This window comes from Tasmannia lanceolata, unplaced genomic scaffold (assembly GCF_043159265.1).
Source record: "Tasmannia lanceolata isolate RefF3 unplaced genomic scaffold, GAP_Taslan_0.1 ptg000004l, whole genome shotgun sequence".
Classification (NCBI taxonomy): Eukaryota; Viridiplantae; Streptophyta; class Magnoliopsida; order Canellales; family Winteraceae; genus Tasmannia; species Tasmannia lanceolata.
This window is the reverse complement of record NW_027518681.1, coordinates 4,017,910-4,036,823: the sequence shown is the minus strand read 5'-3', so window position 1 is coordinate 4,036,823 and position 18,914 is coordinate 4,017,910. Positions and strand designations below refer to the sequence as shown.

At 36.5% G+C, this 18,914-nt stretch overlaps 1 protein-coding gene across 2 annotated transcripts; it reads right to left on the bottom strand.

Moving 5' to 3' along the window:
* Positions 1-2,562: 2,562 nt before the first annotated feature.
* On the bottom strand, positions 2,563-3,559 carry LOC143875730 (Microsomal signal peptidase 12 kDa subunit (SPC12)). Of its 2 annotated transcripts, none has more exons than XM_077377333.1 (2): positions 3,464-3,559; positions 2,563-3,025 (listed from the first exon to the last, which is right to left on the bottom strand). In XM_077377333.1, exon 2 carries the CDS (start codon positions 3,023-3,025, stop codon positions 2,741-2,743), a length of 285 nt encoding a protein of 94 aa, XP_077233448.1. In that variant the 5' UTR covers positions 3,464-3,559; the 3' UTR covers positions 2,563-2,740. The 2 variants fall into 2 exon arrangements, with proteins under 2 accessions (XP_077233448.1, XP_077233449.1); XM_077377334.1 differs by having other exon boundaries at positions 3,329-3,467.
* Positions 3,560-18,914: the final 15,355 nt, after the last annotated feature.

The window sequence follows — 18,914 nt, the reverse complement described above, 5'->3', positions numbered from 1 at the left end:
AAGGGAAGGAGATGATCGAAGATAAAGACCGCATTAAATATCTCACTATCCAATACTTTTCTAAATTAAACTCCAAAGAACACAATTGAAGACTAAAGTTGGAGGAGCACCCCTTTAATCGACTCAACTTAGACCATATTAGTTGGCTAGAAAGAGCGTTCACGGAAGAAGTGCGACATGCTATGCTGAACATGAAAAATGACTAGGCTCCGAGGCCGGGTGGGTTAGATTATCCCTCGAACTTTTATTTCCTGACTGCTATAGCATCAAGATCTTGAAAAAAAAAACACAAATCCATTCTATTAGATCTGTTTAGTTTCTTGATTTTATCTCTTGAACTGAGATTATCAGAGGGGTTCTCTTCCCTAACGTTTTGGCTCCTCTCCCTCCTTCTAAGTTCTAACACAACAACAAAAAAGGGCCTCTTCTACCATTCTCATTTTTTCTATAAAAGAAACAGAAATTTTCACTTCCTCTATTCTCATTCTCTTGCACAAAAGGACAAAAAAGGGTCATAGCCCTCTACTTTTACATTTTCTGCTTATTTTGACTATAGTTCCAAACCGGGGCAACAACATTGCATCGCCGGTATTCATCCATACAATCTCCACATAGGGTCTCAGTGACCCACCACACCTCACTTCTCCACTCGCAATGGATCCGCCATCAAAGATAGGATCAATAAGTCACAAGAATTGAGGAAACACTAAACCCTTCTCATTTTATTTCATAGTTCACTTCTTTTATTTATTCGATTCATGAGTAGATCACCATATTTAATATTTATTGAAATCTATTTCTAAGATCATCTAATTTATTTTCTCTTATTATTACAAAATAATATATTATTGTCAAATTCACATTTACACACCAGATAAAAATATTTTTACTTTTTACATTTTAAAGTACCGATCGTTGGATATTGAATTGTCCATGAACCGATTGGATGTTTAGAAGGATCCCTTAATTTTGATTTTGGACACTGATTTCTAGTTGATTGTTGGGTCAGGTCATCTACCTGCTCCTTGGGAATTGGACTATTCCTGCAAGTTTTCAACCTCCATTAGAATTTCCCCAGCCCGTCGTCATAACAGGAGATGTACCTCTTGCAACACTATCAGTTGCCTGTTGAAGATGGTACTGCTTCTGCAAATTGGTTTACATTTATCCTTGCGCCGCCATTAACATGTCGTCTTCCGTGCGCAACAACAAAAATCAAAGCAAGTTCAGGATCAAAACTTGCTTTGATACCAAATACGGAGCAAACAACCAAAACCACCTCCACTTGCAGTTCTCACGACAAGACAATAAATCAAGTAATGTCAGAAATAACTACAAGGTATAAGGTGTCAATTTTTAATGATGAACACACTGAAAAAAGAAGCTTAAACGTGAAACACTTATTCATCCAAAATTGAACGACGATGGCAATCTAGATATAAAAATAAACCTTTTCTCTCCAAAACCACTTTGTTTCCTATAGACAATCACTCTAGGCCTAGATTTTTCCTAGCCACTTTATAACTATGAAAAGTTATAAAACATACCTAAAACAAGTTAGCCCTCTATGAAAGAAATAGTAATTTTCTAAAAATGTACTACCTAAATCTCTTATAAAAATAAAGTTTATATCATAAATTTCCTTCTGAGGATAAAACAGTTCCAATTCAACCCCTCCTACTTCATCTAAAACTCCTCTATTCAAGATAGAAATTCTATAAACTTACCATTCCAAAAAAAAAAGAGAAGAAGAAAAGAAACTCTATAAGCTTCAAAAATCCCATATATTTCCAAAATAGGGTCTATCTGAAACCCCAACAAGAAGATTTCAGAAAAATCAAAAGAAATCTATGGTACATGAAAATTTCTTCCTACAAAGGTTATCTTCCCTTCTGCTGGTTTATGCTGAGTAAAAACAACTTGAAAACCCAAACTTTCCAGGCATAGTTATGTCAATGGGTTTTAAAAAAACCCACTGAAAACCTCAAGAAAAACTCCAAAATTCTTCCCATATGCTCTTCCTCAAAAAGCAACACTCGTTTATGACTTTAATGAAATTTAAGCAACCCATACATTAATGTTGGTGTCAGTACAACACCATAGTGACATCATTAATCATTATGTCACCTCCCAGAGAGGCCCCTCTTTTCCCTTATCTTATTCTGCTTCCTTTTGCAGAAACCAGAAACCCGCCTCTGAATGATAACTCGGGGGACTTGGGGCCTTTTAGATGGTGTGATTTGCTTGAATTACGGACTGCATAAGGTGCCTACTTCGGTAGTCTATTACAAAACAAAGCTTCAACTTGAAACTATGTATCAGAATTAGGATGACAACATTATTACAGCTAATTTAAAGACATGATTACCAAGAAGTCATGGTGTAAGACTTTGTATCCATCAACTTTGGCAGTCTAAGGATTACTAAATGGCCACTAACCATAGTTGTCAAAATCAGAAGCCATTACAGCCACCTTGAAACCAGGATTTCCATGTCAGGAGCTGAGAATTTGCACATACCCAAAGGCCTAAGTTATGACCTTTGCGGCCCAACCACCAATGCTTGAAACTTAACAACCTCTTTCACTCTCATTTAACAATTAGAAGAAAGGTTCTCAATTCTTAAAGACAGGAAGATAAACTAACATCCATTGTAAGAAAGTATTACGAACCAAGTAAAGATCAATCATTCAAACAAACAAATAAAAAAAGACAAACACTAACAAAATGTCTGAGATTTGTTACTTCTGATGATGTTTGGAAGAGGGCTTCTTCTTAGAACTTGTGGGCTGAGGCTTAGGATGCTTTTCAGCCTCGATCGGGTCCAACCACTTCAGGGGATGACGATTAAAGAAGGGCCAGTTAGGAACTGTAATTAACGTCGTGAGAATAACGCCCCCGGCATAGATGAGAAGCATCATCTGAAAGGAACCCACTGAATAGCCAGTGATAAACGCCATCACAGCGAAGACCACAAGCATGATCTGCATCAATAGCTCCGAGAGCTTCTGTCCTTGCCAATCCATCTACACATGAAGAAAAATTCAGAATAATCAATGTCCTGAGATGTTAAAGAAGAAACCCTAAATCAGATATTGAAGAAGGAAGATGATTTTTTCAGCCCCCGTAGGATTATGCGCCCCCCTTTAACGTTTTTTTTGACGTCAAATCACGTTAAAAGGGGGCGCATAATCCTACAGGGGATGAAAAAATCATCTCCCATTGTCGAATATAAACCCTAAATCCATCAATCTACAAAGATAACGTTGAAAAATGCTAGAAATTTGTTTAAATGATAGATTGAACACGAAAATGAAATGGAAAATCACATCAATTTGACAGATATACGCGAGGATCAATCGGATTGAAGGATTGAAGCCGTGAAAGAGGGATTCGAGCTTCAAACCCTAACCTTGAAATTGAGTATTGTGAAAAACAACAATGTGAGAAGATTGATAACTTACCGATAGTGCGTACTGTGCCCCAAAAATCAACAAGGGGGTGATGTGTCCTTAACAAGAAAAAAATGAGCAAAAGAATATCAAAAAACACGGGAATGAAATCTAGGGAGGAAGGTAGTACTGAAATTGGGATTTGTCAACACGAGGAAAAAGGTTTTTATACTAAATTGCGCATAGGGTGTGATGTGCACCCCGTCCGGTACTTGATGTGCCCGACGGGTTCAACCCGGGAAAAGGTTGGGTTGGGTTGGGTTGAGTTCAGGTCGGGGCGGGTTCGGGTTGGGTTTTCTCAACCCAGGTTGAGTTTGGGTCGTGTTCGATTTGAGGGCTTGGCAACCCGAGTGAACCCAACTTTTTTAATTTTTTAAGCTAAAAATCTAGGGTTGGGTTGAAGTTGGGTTGGGTCGGGTTCGGGTTGGCAAAACAGGGTTCCTTGGGTCGGGCTCGGGCTGACCAAATGGTTGCTCGAGTTGGGTTCGGGTTGGCCTCAACCCGACCCGAGTTGCACCCCTAGGTACATCATCCACAACCCTCTATTTTCCATATTTTAAAATTTGGATAAAAAAATTGAATTTTTTTAAATATGTATTTTTAAGAAAGTGTAATTATTAGCCGAGGAATGATAGAATGAAAGGCCCCTTGCACAGCCCAACTTCAAGGGCGCCCCCCATTGGTTAATTTTTGCAAAAGTCAAAGCCGTTCCACTTTTTAAGGTGAAATCCACTTTTTCCGGCACTATCATAAAGTGCGGAAAAAATATTTATATACATATTTTTTGAAGGGAAATGATATTTGAAATCCCTTTAAATACTACACGACAAACAAAGTGGAGCACTTGTTTATCGAAACACCTTGGTGCAGATATCAATTCCCTTTTTTAAATATGTATATATTTTTTCGGCACTATCATTTTTTTTGCTGAAATCGACCAATGGGGCGCCCTTGAAGCTCGTTTTTGCAAGGGAGCCCTTCATTCTAACATTTCCACAATTTTTTTCCATTGCCTAATTTTTTATATGTACGGGTCATATCCATCCTGGATCCAATTTACAAAAAAAATAAATAGTGACGGGCATTTCTTACTGCCATTTTTAAACCCCCTAAGTAGAGACGGAAACAAACAGCCGCCAATACCTTGTTGTAGAGCTATTCACAACGGCAATAACCGTCTCTAATTCTTTTTACAAAAGATAGATATAGAGTTATAGACCGTCGCCAAATTTTAGGATTTTCTTAAATTAGCGACTAATGAGTTATAGCGATGAAATTATTTCATCTCCATATAGGTGATTTTTTTTAACTACAATGGATATTGGCGTCTCTATCTCTTGTAACTAGCGATGGTTACATATCTGTAGGTACATGAGTACATCCGTCAATAAAAACCTTTCGCGGCGCCTTATAATGACACAGAATTATAATTGTTACGGAAGCATTTGGCGGCGATAATATAAAAATCGATGAAGGCAATCTATTAATAAGTTATAGCGATGAAGTTATTTCATCTCTACATAGGTGATTTTTTTTTAACTACTATGGATATTAGCGTCTCCATATCTTATAACTAGCGATGGTTACATATCTGTAGGTACATCCGTCTATTAAAAACCCTTCGTGACGGAATTATAACCGTTGCGAAAACATATAGTGATGATTATATATAAATCGATGGAGGACTGGAGCCTTCGCCAATGGGGGTATATCTTGTAGTGTATTTAGCGACAGTTAAAGATAATCTGACGCTGTATACTTGTAAAATATTTTTATTTTAATTATTAATGACAGGTATCTAATTTCACCTACCAAAAAAAAAAAAAAAAGGTATCTAATTCATTGCTAATTGTTTTTTGATAACCCCCCATTGTCCACTATCCAAGCCATTTATGTGGAAAATTCCGTCGTGGTACGGGTGAGCCCAAATGCATATGGTGTCTGTGCAGGTGCTCATGTTTAAGAATAGGTGGGCCCGCCGTGCACATATTTTAAAAAATAATACATAAGTGTCTACCTATTTCGAAGATCCAAACCATTCAGTTGGTTCGTCCTAGTGTAAATAAACTGCCCAGAAATCATCTCATCTCCATAGGATGGGTTGGTTCGCCATCATCTCATCTCTATAGGACAATCCTAACCCTCTAATATGTAGACAAACTGCATCATACAGCTAGACATCCGTAGGGAATAGTCCCACTCAAAAAATTGGGGTGAGGATGCGCTATCCCTATGTCACTACCATCTTTAAATAACTGCACAAACTCAGCCTGTCTTTTCTTTTTTAATCGGTTTGATGGATGACCCCATGAACTATATATTGAGGATGTTCACATAATTTGCTGATGGTATATTTCTCCCTCCTACTACAGATGGATCAGAGGCGATTGGATTAGTACTCAAATGTTCTAATTTGATTCAGCAGAAAGAGCAGAGCCTTTTTTTTTTAAATTGAAGAGAAGAGAAGAGGAGAAGATATCGAAAACTAAAACATAGTGAGAGTCAAGTCAGAAATATAAGCAGAAGAAAGTAGCAGGCCGTTTTCGATATAGGGGCAGTACTACTTTTAGTTAGGGCAGTGATAAATCGACTCCTCATGTGTCTATCTCTCTCCTCTTTCTCTCTCTAACCCAGAGGAGAGAGAAAGACACATGGGGAGTCGATTTATCACTCCCCTCTAGTTATAGTGCAATTATCAAAACATGGTGGGGCCAAAATCAGTATCCTATAAAAATGGAGACATTTGGCACAACCATGTTTGGGGCAAGGCAAGGGAAGAGAAAAAACACTTCCCTCGTACTAGTAATACTTTGAGCAGTCTTCAAGAGGTACTCACATGGGGAGTTGCGCTGCCGGGAGTACGAGCGATGAGCAGCTATCAAACGGAATGGAAGAAGGAACTGGAGGTGTACCAATCCCACTATTTGAGCCAGAGTGACATCCATCGCTACCAGATCAAATATGAGACAAGCATCCTTCCAAAAGGAATGAAAACTCTTGATTTCCTTTTCATGGAAATCCTCAGTTTTCAATTTGGAAAGAAGATACGCCTCAGATGGAATAATTTCTTAGATATAATTTCAATTTGGCGGCGGTTTTATGGAAAAGCGGTAATGTTTTACATGCTCTACGGGTTTTGATTTGGATGGTTGGAAGGTTTTTATCATGAACGCAAATGGAGGATACTATGAAGGCTTCCTCTCTCTAAAGCCCACCTCGTTTTCATCAAAAAGGGCTATTTGGGTGGTTTTTTCCCCTTCCCGTTCCTTCACTTCCTTTTTGTGTTTGGCACTTTGGCTTCTTTTCTTAGGTGAAAAGAGAGATAACATGAAGCTTCTCCATTGAGTTTGGGTTTGGATCTGCTGTCTTTTGCCATGACTTCATTTTTTTTCTTTTGCTGTCATATATTTTTCATTTCTATCTTCGTGTATTGTTGATAACCTTTTGATCTTGAATAGGATTGGTTATTGTTTTATGTCAATAACCTTTCCTAATTAACATTTAATTAGCTGTCTAGGGTAGATCTTGTGGTGGTTTCTTAATAGAGTACTCATTGTGGACAACTCTTTTTATTTGAGAAATTCTGGGATGTGGTTTTAGTTTTGCTATTTTGGCTAAAATGATTATTTATCTATATATGAAACCATGATGCTGATTTCATATTTGGCCACGATTTCTCTTACTATGTAAATAATATAGTGAATGGTTGTTCGATCTTAAATCACTTACATGTGTTGCCTGTAAAACAATTATTCAAGAAAAAAAAAGAGAGGATCAGAATCTCTTATTTTAGGATGGGAGTGGAGGTAGGTCAGTGTGGCACAAAATTTTGTAGGGCCATGTTTAGTTGATCACAAGATCAGAACCTCACTAAAACCAGAGTCGATGAAGTTTACTGGAAAAAACCAGAAAAAGAGTTTATTGATTGGGTTAGGAGCTTATCAAGGGTGGCTTCCCTTAACCCGAACACTGTATAAAGATCCATATACACATACCGACATGTCACATGTATAAGAATGCGATATCATTATTTGATAATGACAATCATCTCTTTCTTTTACTCTTTTTTATTTTCTGTTAAAGAATGTTTCAATTTCAAAAGTGCTTAGGACAATCAACCACAGATTGTTAAATGGCCCTCCTTTCTTTTACCATTTTCTAAGTAGCTGTTAGAATCCTTATTTGATAATGACAATCATCTCTTTCTTTTACGCTTTTTTATTTGCTGTTAAAGAATGTCACAACTCCAAAAGTGCTATGAACAATCAACCACAGATTGTTCAATGACCCTCCTTTCTGTTACCCACCCTTTTCTAAGTAGCTGTTATAAGCTGTTAATTATAAGTTACTCAGTTTTCTTTTTTCCTACTTTAGGAGTTCCCTGGATAGAGAAAGAACACAAGACATTTCTTTTGTGTGTGTGTGTGTGTGGGTGTGTGTGTGTGGAGGTGGAGGTGGAGGTGGAGGTGGAGGTGGAGGGGGGCATCAACTAATTATTTGGTGGATAGTGATTCTTCCTCTGCTGTTTTTATGATCCAGATTTGTCTTTTTGCTTCTCTATTTATTGTCCATTTGGGTCTTTGTTTTTGTACACTATATATTATTCCTTAGAAGCGACAGGAAATCAGAAATTCAATTTTTCTTATATTTTAATTCTTCTTTTAATTAACCATTAATTTTTTCCATTCTAAATTGTTTTAATGCTCATTGTTTTTTAGGGTCTGATTTCTGTCCATTTCTTTCGAGACATAAATGAGTCAGTAAAAAAGTGTATCAAAAATCCAAAAAAAGTAGAAAAATCTTTTTGAAGTGTTTCAAGAAAGTATTCACATAATACAATGACATCTCATAATTTATAAAGGCCAAACAATTATAGCATGAACGATATGAATAACCAGTACTTACTGAGTTTCTAATGTAAAATATTGAGTTTGTAATGTAAAAAAAAAAAAAAGAGTTCACAACAATGTTGGTCTTAAACAAGCTTCCAGGAAAAGCATCTTGACACAGGGAAACTTTGGGCATACATCTTAATTATATTGCTTTTATTTTTGGATTGTTTATTCTGAATTGGTTCTTGACCCAGGAAAGCTTGTGGGATACATCTTAATTACGTTGTTTTTATTGTTGGATCTGGTGTTTATTCTGAATTGGAACCAGCTTTTGAGGGAAGTAACACCCATTCTATATAAAACGTTTTCCTTTGAGGAGAGAGAGAGAGAGAGAGAGAGAGAGAGAGAGAGAGAGAGAGAGAGAGAGAGAGAGAGAGAGAGAGAGAGAGAGAGAAAACTAATACTAGCATGTAGGGTACTCATCAAAATGATTCTACATTCTTCACTTGATATAGTCCATCTAAGAGGAGCCCTTTCTTATGGATTTGCTGTTTTCGATTTGGGCTGACAGAATTGCTGGGCTAGATTTGCTTAAAATCATCAAAGAGTCGATTGCAGCTGCCCTTTCTGATGGAACGAACAGCACACGGCTTCATGCTGTTTGAGGACTATAAAAAATACAGAACCTGTAGGTCTAAGGATGTTGGTGTCTATTTCTATCATTTCTTATTTAATTATTACTATTATAAGACCGCTGTGTGTCCAGCCATGCTGTACGGCTCAGAATATTGGGCCACCAAGAAGTCGCATGTGTATAAGATGAGTGTAGCGGAGATGCGAATGCTTAGATGGATGTGCGGCCACACAAGGTTAGATAGAATTGGAAATGAAGACATTCGTAAAAAGGTGGGGGTGGCACCAATTGAGGAGAAGATGAGAGAGCACTGCTTAAAGTGGTTTGGGCATATCCAACATAGGCCTTTGGATGCTCCAGTGAGAAGAAGTGACTCGTGCCAAGTTGATGGAGTAAAAAGAGGTAGGGGTAGACCAAAAACAACTTGGGTAGAAATAGTGAGGAAAGACTTCACTTGATGGCTACGAACATAACAGAGAACATGACCTCAGATAGGAGAGAATGGAAGAAAATGATCCATGTAGACGAACCCAACTAGTGTTAGGATTAGACTTAGTCACTTTGAGCCGGGTAGATTCTTTCACCTTCTTCATAAATTTTTTCTAAAGGATTCGTTAGCCGATGCCAACTAGTTTGGGACAAAGGCTTACTTGAGTTGAGCTGAGTAGATTGTCTTAATAGGATTCTAACCTGCAAGTTGAAAGTGGATTTTACAGACACATGTATAAAATTTTTGTAATGTTTCAAAGTCACATTATACATCAACAGAATGTAGTTAGTAGAACTTTGAAAATCAATCTTTATTTTTGGATACCAGAAACCCCATTCAGTTCAATGGCAGAAATTGTAAGGAGATTCCATTCAATTACAAAAGTCACTTTGTAAGAGAAAGTATTTATGAAAAATACATATTAGTAGCCATTGTATGAAAATCACATTGATTGAAGGATCTTAACCATCTGTCAACCAAATCAGTTTGTTAGGGCCTAAAAAATGCCACTATTATTACTATAATTGCTTTTTCTTCTTAAAAAGCAAGAAGAGAAAGTATTTGTTGTCCTGAGGAAACACTGAAGAGATTGGTGTGTCGTGTGCCAGAGGTCATAAGATTTTCAACTTCAAACAGTAACTCAGGTTCAACATAGTATAAGGGACTGCTTAGAAATCATTTTTCTTTTGGGTGATAGGATAACCCAACATTCACATAGAGACTTGCTGCAAAGCTGCCTTGCATCCATATGAAAATTAGATGGATGGGCTCTCTCCCACGTGAATTTAATGTATGAATACAGAACAGCACAAATCTTGTGGAATTAAACGACCATATTGTCAGATCAAGGTTTTATTCTATATTGTCAGATCAATGGTTGGATTATGAGTTAAGAGATGAAATTTAGTACAGCGATCATCCAAATTCTGTGTATGCTGCGTTTTCTGACTATCTTCAGTTTAATGGTTCTTGCACATGCACATTACCGAGCACGGCTGAACGGGATGGTCGGCCATGTTCATTTTCATTTCTCCCGTACCGAAGATTTATTTATTTATGGAAAACACTTTGAAAACGAGATTCCGTTAGGAAAATAAAAACGGGGGTGACATCACCGTTGATTTGACCTTTCTTAGAATTAATTGCCGACACACGTGTCGTGTCGTGTCCACCCGTGTCGACACTCCTTTAGACACTTTTAGATGTACTGCTAGAGGTGTTAGCAACTTTATATGTAGTTATGTACATATGTGTATGAGTGTGACACTATTTCTAGTTTTTAGGGGTTTCCATGCCAGATACCTCATATCCGTTCCGCAACTAGGTCGAAACTCTGCACACGAATCTGTGTCCACAAATCATGAGTATATGTACTTTCTAAATTTTGGAAGTTTGCCGTGTCCGATACCCCGTGTCCATGTTGAGACCCGACATTCGTGCCCATGTCCACAAATCATAGATTTATTGCTTTTATGGGGATTTGAGCCCCCTTACTTTGTCTTTTGACTGATGTGGCTCTAATGGTTGACACCCGTTTTTATTCACAAAACGGGATCCCGTTTTCCTAGCAAATCTCTTTATTTATTTGTTTTGGCTATTTTTGAAATTAGGTTCCTTTCTCCTTTATGCAATAACATTTACTACACCAATGATAATCTAGACAAGAGAACATGGACTTACATCTTTGGTGCCTTTTGTGAAGATGAATTTCGTTACTGTTTAATAGCTAAGGGGATTTTGGTTCAGAACATCTGCTCATCGTGTGTTTAACTAATTCTACGCATAATCATTTTCTAAAATAGTTGTTCAACTATAAAAGAGATGTTAATTTTGAACAAGGACACAACTAAAAAGGGGTGTCCCTTCTCCTTTCCCCTTAAATCAAAGTATCAACTGTGTCTGCAGTCCAGATCACAAATGTTTAATGCATGAGAGTTGCAGCATAATATGGTTCACGTGAGTTTATAACTGGACCATTTCTTATTTCTTTCAACCGTAACGCTCCATTTCTTTCGAAGTAAAATTGGCATAAAATTTTACCCACGGTACTACATGAAAGTATTTCCTTTTCATGCAATATATGTATGGTCAAAAGCTTTGTTAATTACACATTGAAATGTCCTTTTTGTTAAATATATATGCATTGAAAAGCTTCATAATACACATACAGTACTACTGAGTTGTCCCTGTGCACTGACAATTACTACACAAGGGTTCACAATGTTGATGTCATGAGTTCAAATCCCACTTCTGCTGATTTGCTCTTAAATGTTTTTATAGGTTTTATTTTTGGTTTCAATATGGATTCGTGTTCATATGGTATCTAATATGCATGTAGAATTTGCCTTTTCTTAAACAGGGCTGTTTCTGACTTCGGTCTTGCAGCTTCAAGGCTTTTACTTTTAGAACCATTATGTTCTTTAGTTGGATAGCTTTAAGATTTTGACTCTCTTTATACACGTGGTTCTTTTGATGGATAGTAGGCCTGTTATGAACACTCACATTTGGTAGATTGCAGAAAGTACTAGTCTTTCTTTCAAATTAAGTACTTTTTTCCATCTCTTTAATTCTTTCATTCCTTTCATTGTACAGCCTTTTCTACTGGCCTTTGTTAATGGATTTATTTTTTCACCCTAGATTAATTTAAGTATATTTTATAATATTCTAGTAACTATCCTTTTTACTAATCATATTTTATCATATTCTTACAACATCGAAGGATTTTTTCTCAGACTTCAACCTTTTTAATGTCACGATCTTCATATTGGTCTCTATGTCTTGTAACTAGCGATGGTTACATATCTGTAGGTACATGAGTACATCCGTCAATAAAAACCTTCTTCATCTCTATATAGGTGATTTTTTAAAACTACAATGGATATTAGCGTCTCTATATCTTATAACTGGCGATGGTTACATATCTGTAGACTGTAGGTACATCCGTCGATAAAAACCTTTCGTGACGGAATTATAACCGTTGCGAAAACATAGAGTGATGATTATATATAAATCGGTGAAGGGTGACGGAATTATAACCGTTGTGAAAACATATAGTGATGATTATATATAAATCGATGAAGGACTGGAGCCTTCACCAATGGGGGTATATCTTGTAGTGTATTTAGCGACAGTTAAAGATAATCTGACGTTACATACTTGTAAAATATTTTTTAAATGTTTTTATTTTAATTATTAATGACAGGTATCTAATTTCATCGCTAATTGTTTTTTGATAACCCCCATTGTCCACTATCCAAGCCATTTATGTGGAAAATTCCGTCGTGGTATACAGGTGAGCCCAAATGCATATGGTGTCTGTGCAGGTGCTCATGTTTGAAAATAGGTGGGCCCTATGCGCATAGGTGCACCATGCACATATTTTTTTTAAAAATACACAAGTGTTTATAACTGGATCATTTCTTATTTCTTTCAACCGTAAGGCTCCATTTCTTTCGAAGTAAAATTGGCATAAAATTTTACCCACGGTACTACATGAAAGTATTTCCTTTTCATGCAATATATGTATGGTCAAAAGCTTTGTTAATTACACATTGAAATGTCCTTTTTGTTATATATGCATTGAAAAGCTTCATAATACACATACAGTACTACTGAGTTGTCCCTGTGCACTGACAATTACTACACAAGGGTTCACAATGTTGATGTCATGAGTTCAAATCCCACTTCTGCTGATTTGCTCTTAAATGTTTTTATAGGTTTTATTTTTGGTTTCAATATGGATTCGTGTTCATATGGTATCTAATATGCATGTAGAATTTGCATTTTCTTAAACAGGGCTGTTTCTGACTTCGGTCTTGCAGCTTCCAGGCTTTTACTTTTAGAACCATTATGTTCTTTAGTTGGATAGCTTTAAGATTTTGACTCTCTTTATACACGTGGTTCTTTTGATGGATAGTAGGCCTGTTTTGAACACTCACATTTGGTAGATTGCAGAAACTACTAGTCTTTCTTTCAAATTAAATACTTTTTTCCATCTCTTAAATTCTTTCATTCCTTTCGTTGTACAGCCTTTTCTACTGGCCTTTGTTAATGGATTTATTTTTTCACCCTTAACTAGATTAATTTAAGTATATTTTATAATATTCTACTAACTATCCTTTTTACTAATCATATTTTATCATATTCTTACAACATTGAAGCATTTTTTCTCAGGCTTCAACCTTTTTAATGTCACGATCTTCATATTGATTAGGCAATTTAATTACCCTCAAGCAAGATATCAACATTCTAATAAAATGAATGTTGCTTATAGGATGCATATGTGTTATGCCATTATGCCCCGTGTGTTCAAGAAGACCAAGCCTGGATCTAAGATCAGAGAGCAATATGTTGCTCCTTTGATGATAATTCTCAGTGGGCATCTAACAATCATTTATCTGCCATGGAGAAGAGCGAACCTGGCTCTAAGATCGGAGAGCATTATGCTGCTCCATTTGATGGTCATTCTCAATGGGTATCTAACGATCATTTATCTGCCATCGAAATCTCCTCCAGGGACGTGTTCATCAGGTGTAATTAAAGGAACTTCATTGGACATCAATGCTCAAAGAGATGGGAAATGGACACATTTTCTGGCAGAAGAGGCACTTGACTACCCCGATCTGCCATTTCCCAAAGGTAACATTTCATGTTATTACATAATTTTTAATGCATAATCTGTGATCAAATATCTGACTTCAACAATGTAGTTTCATACTTAATGTTCTAAACTCCTACTGGTTGGATTGGTTTTTTTTTCTTTTTCTGAATGTAATGTATTCCCAATCTGATAGTTTTCGCATATGAATCACTTTCTCATTGTATTTAAAATTCAGGTATTATTTTTCTTTTGTCGCCCATGCATCGCACGGGGTTCTTATCAGGACACACAGCTAAATGGACAAACAGCCCTTCCATCTCCCACACGCATTGGACTTTAATGATGGTGTTATAATGAGATTCATATTCTTCAAAGCTATCAACTGCAAGCTACAATCATATCATCTGCTCTGCTTTCATTTACCCTACACCGTTTTTTCCTTTTGTAAATTCTACCTTTGTGGCTTGTTGATCGGTGTCCCCTCAAATCCCCTCAAATAGGGCTGCCCTTCAGCCAACCCCTGATGGAAGAGACTTATTTTTATTCCTTTCATCTTTTTCATCTCAAAACACCCATAAGAGAAAAAAAAATGAAGATAACCTTGTAAGAATGATGATGGAGAGGATGAGAATGAAACATTTTTTAACCCGGAATTTATCTAGGAACCCGGGCCGGCACCTTAAATTTATTAATAAATTTATAAGAATACAAGAGGACATAAAACCTTGTCTCTCAAATGTTTAAATAGTATAAAGTAAAAATCCTTTATGGAAGAACTAAAAGAAAAACCTAGACAGTAAGTATAAAAAATTATAACATAACTAAGCATAAAAACTATAATTTAGTGATCTGAGAGTACTCATTTAACGTTAGATGTAAGGAAGCTTCATCTTCAACACTCGTATCAAAATCATGCCCTTCAGCATTGAGACTTCCGTTCAACCCCCTTGTTACTTGATCATATGAAATCGTATTGACTGGTCTAATGTAACTCAATGGGTTTAGATTGTCGAAATCTATTTCATCTGTGATACTACCATGTCTATCTTCCCTCCCCATCTGACATGTAGCTTGAACCTTGTTTCCATGGCTTCCATTTATCGATTGGTCGACATTCTGGACCATATTTTGATCTCTACCGCCTCTATCCGTGATTGCGATTATGTTTCGATCACTTTCACCTTCAGCATTATTGTTTCTTGCTGTTTTTTTGTGGTAAATTTTGCACAGCACCCAATCGTTGAGCTACAAAAAAGACAGGAAAGACACAATATATATATTATACTTAAATAAAAATCATAAGATGATACTTTTGTTTGTCGTAATGTTAAAGAATAACCAGTTTAATTTAGGTTTACTTTCTACTCACCGGTTGTTTAATCCTAAATTCATGCATTATCCAGTTTGTTTTTACCGAATTTTTAGGCTTTCCTTCGCAGAATACAAGACTCTTTTTTACTCCAACCTCCTTGTTATCTTGTATGATTATTTTATCGGTTCCATTTGCTTTCCAACAACCCACCATGGAAACAATGCGATTTTGTCTACTACCATTCTTATTTTTTAGGTCTAACCGAGTAAAGAAATACCATGCATCCTTCCCAGTCTCCTTGAATTGATCTGAAAAACCAACAACCTTAAATTATTATCACAGTATCATAGATAATAACAATAATGTTAGAAACGTATGGTTTTCTTTGAGTTTGGCTGGAGGATGGAGATCTTATTCAACGTTATAAATGTGAGCAAACCAGAGAAAGATGAATGAAATAATCTGCTCTTGTATTCATGTCCACTCGTATATATGGGTACAATATTTATAGATACTAGTGTTACAACCTGTGCGATGCACGGGCGAAAAAAAGTAAATGATTCATAACAAAATGTGGTAAAAAAGTTTTAGAAAAGGAAAATGAAAGAAGTAAAAGATGTTTAAAAAAAATGCATACATAAAAGGTGTAAGGTGGAAACTAATTTAAGCGCATGAGTTTTGAATTCTTTTCATTAAGTGAACTGTCTCTATGCCAATTGCATTGTTCCTGCATTCAACAAATGATAGCTAAAAGTGATATCCTTTCGAAAACAGATTTCCAATCATGCAAATTATAATGATTCAAAATAGCCAGAGGATTACAAAAGTAAAGGAAACTCTTTAAACTCAAGCACTCATATGATAACTCTTCTGAATCCTATACAACTCATATAAACAAATTATCCATAGAAACCAATTTGAACACGAAGAAGCAAAAAGTACAGCCATTCTAATCTCATCACAAATGCAAACCCAATAAACAGGAGCCAAAAATAAAAAATCAAAAATCAAAACCCAATTACTCAATCCAACATGACTAATTTTTTTTAAAAAAATTGCACCTTCTAAAATGGGTCAATTAATTTGTGGTGTATTAGATACACACAACCTAATCCTCCCACACAACCCAAAAGCACGCGAGATGGAAATTGCTCCAAAAAAAACAAAAAAAACCCAAATGGGAGTCTTAGTTTCATTTTCAAAATCCACATCATATGGACATATATTAGATTCTAGCAAACAATTTCCTTCTCAATCTAGGGAAAAACCAAATGAATAATTAGAATCACTCATCCATGACTTTTGTACTGTTAACTATCACTCCTAATAATTTCACTGCCTTATAATTTGTACCCAAATTTCCATCAATTCATTATAATCATTTTTTCTATGGTGACGGTGATCGATAAAAATGGATACCACATCTCTTTTACTTTTGTGATAATTTGTACCAATATTTTAATAAATTCTTTATAATCCATATCCATATTACTGTTGTGATCTCTATGCCGATTGCATTTGTCCTGCACCCATTTATGTCTATCAAAGGAATTAGTTATATAAGTTAGGTAGTTTCTCAAGGGAGACATAATGGAAGTATACAGCAATGCATGAAAACAATATCCTACAGTTCTTTCATCTCCTCTCCACTTTTTTTCTTTTCATTCTCTGTTCCTCGATCTTTTAACTTGATAAGCACTATAATTTTGGAGATTCATGCATAGTCCCTTGTTTTTTGGTTGGTGAGCTAGGATCGAACCTACAACCTCAAGGCTGAGAAAACATAGAGATTGATTACACAAGAATAATCCCTTGATTAGGGTATGTAAAGAAGGAAGCGAAAATGAAAACTAAATAGGCAACAAATTATAGAGAGAAATCTATTATTATCTATAGATGGAATGTGGGTGAGCCGTGCTTGCCATTAACAATTAAATAAATGGTAGTTTCTTGAGTTGTGTCAGTTTTGTCCTTACTTTTTTCAGTCACACTGCCTCACTTTCAACAGAGAAAAAAGAAGGAATAAGAAAAAATAAAAAAAATAGCACAATGTCTACATTAGAACTGGTGAAAAGAGAATCAGAGAAAGATGGAGGGAGGGTGAGAGAAAAGTTTAGAAATCCAAAAAATAAATGGTTAGAAGAAAGAGACAAGTTTCTTCCCTACTTATTAGCTGCCCGGGATGATAATTGTAAAGATCAACCACATGGATTACTATTTTGCATGGAAGTGTTTCACCATTGATCTTTCTTTGGAGATAATGCAGTAAGAGTTCGTGATCTGTAGGCTCGTTTTTTGATCCTCTCATCGTTTTTTGGGTTATTGAATGATGATTCTGTGACTAAACTCTACTTTGGAATACTTGTATAGGTTGTGTTTGGCATTTGCCGATCGGCAAGGCTTTTTGTTTTTAATAATATCAAGTCTTATTCCTATTTTAGCATTTCTAATTTATGGAGTTTGGAATTTTTTGCCGAAGAGGTCATAAATTCACCCCCCTTCTATGTATGAATTCACCCCCTAATTTTCAAAATGGACCGACACCATAGGATGGGCCACACCGTAATTTGGTTGTGCCCCAAAAATCATTTTCATAGGATCATCCCAACCGACCTATCTATAGAAGTTTCCATAATATGAGTCCCTCTTTAGATCGGAGGGTTAGAATCATCCTATGGTAATGATTTTTTGGGCACAACCTATTTACGTTGTGGCCCATCAAATGGATGGTTTGGACCATCCTATAGTGTCGGCTGTACTGTCCATTTTGAAAAGTGTATTCAATTTAATTCCACTAGTCCAACCACTCACACTAAAAAAAAAATGAAAAAGAAAAAAGGAATTGCGGGTACCCACGGGTTCACCCGACCCAACCCTTGTTTTGGCGGGTTGGGTGACCCGCGTGTCAATTTTGACAGGTCACTCTAATGTCAACCCATTCCCGCAAATTTGAGGGTGGGTTGGGTCGACTCGCGGGCACGGGTCGATTTTGCAAGGTTTGTCTCTTTTAGGGGTGGCAATGGGGCTGTGCCGGGCTGGCCGGATGTTGCATTCTCCATCCCCGCCCCACGGGAAAAATCTAGCCCCCGCCCCCGCCCTGCACACTACGGGACCTGCCCCATCCATGCCCTACTATAATAAAATTTTCTACCTTTTTTAATCTAATCAAATAATTATTAAATAAGAATCAAAAGTTTAATCCCCGTCGCTGCCTCCCTGCAGTGGATCTCCGGGCAGTGATAAATCGACCCCTATGTGTCTTTCTCTCCCCTTTGGATTAGAGAGGGGAGAAAAAGACACATAGGGGTCGATTTAAGATATTTGGGGGTCGATTTATCCCTCCCCTTTTTTATTTCCAATTTAGCCATTAAATATCTTATAACAAACAATAGGGAAATGAAATTTTCACGCAGGTAAGAAATATTATTAAACTCCATATTATTATAGGAATAGGCAAACAGGGGACTTGTGAGCATGGTTTTAAATTTCGGTTTCGGTACCAATTCTGGTCTTTGGACGAAATCCGAAATTTAAGCCGAAATCCGAAATTTCAGTCCGAAATCCGATAAGCTTAAAAAATTCTTATTTAATTATA

Bases quoted from the DNA above. Each gene is read 5' to 3' on its own strand.
- LOC143875730 (XM_077377333.1), bottom strand. From the start codon at position 3,025: ATGGATTGGCAAGGACAGAAGCTCTCGGAGCTATTGATGCAGATCATG.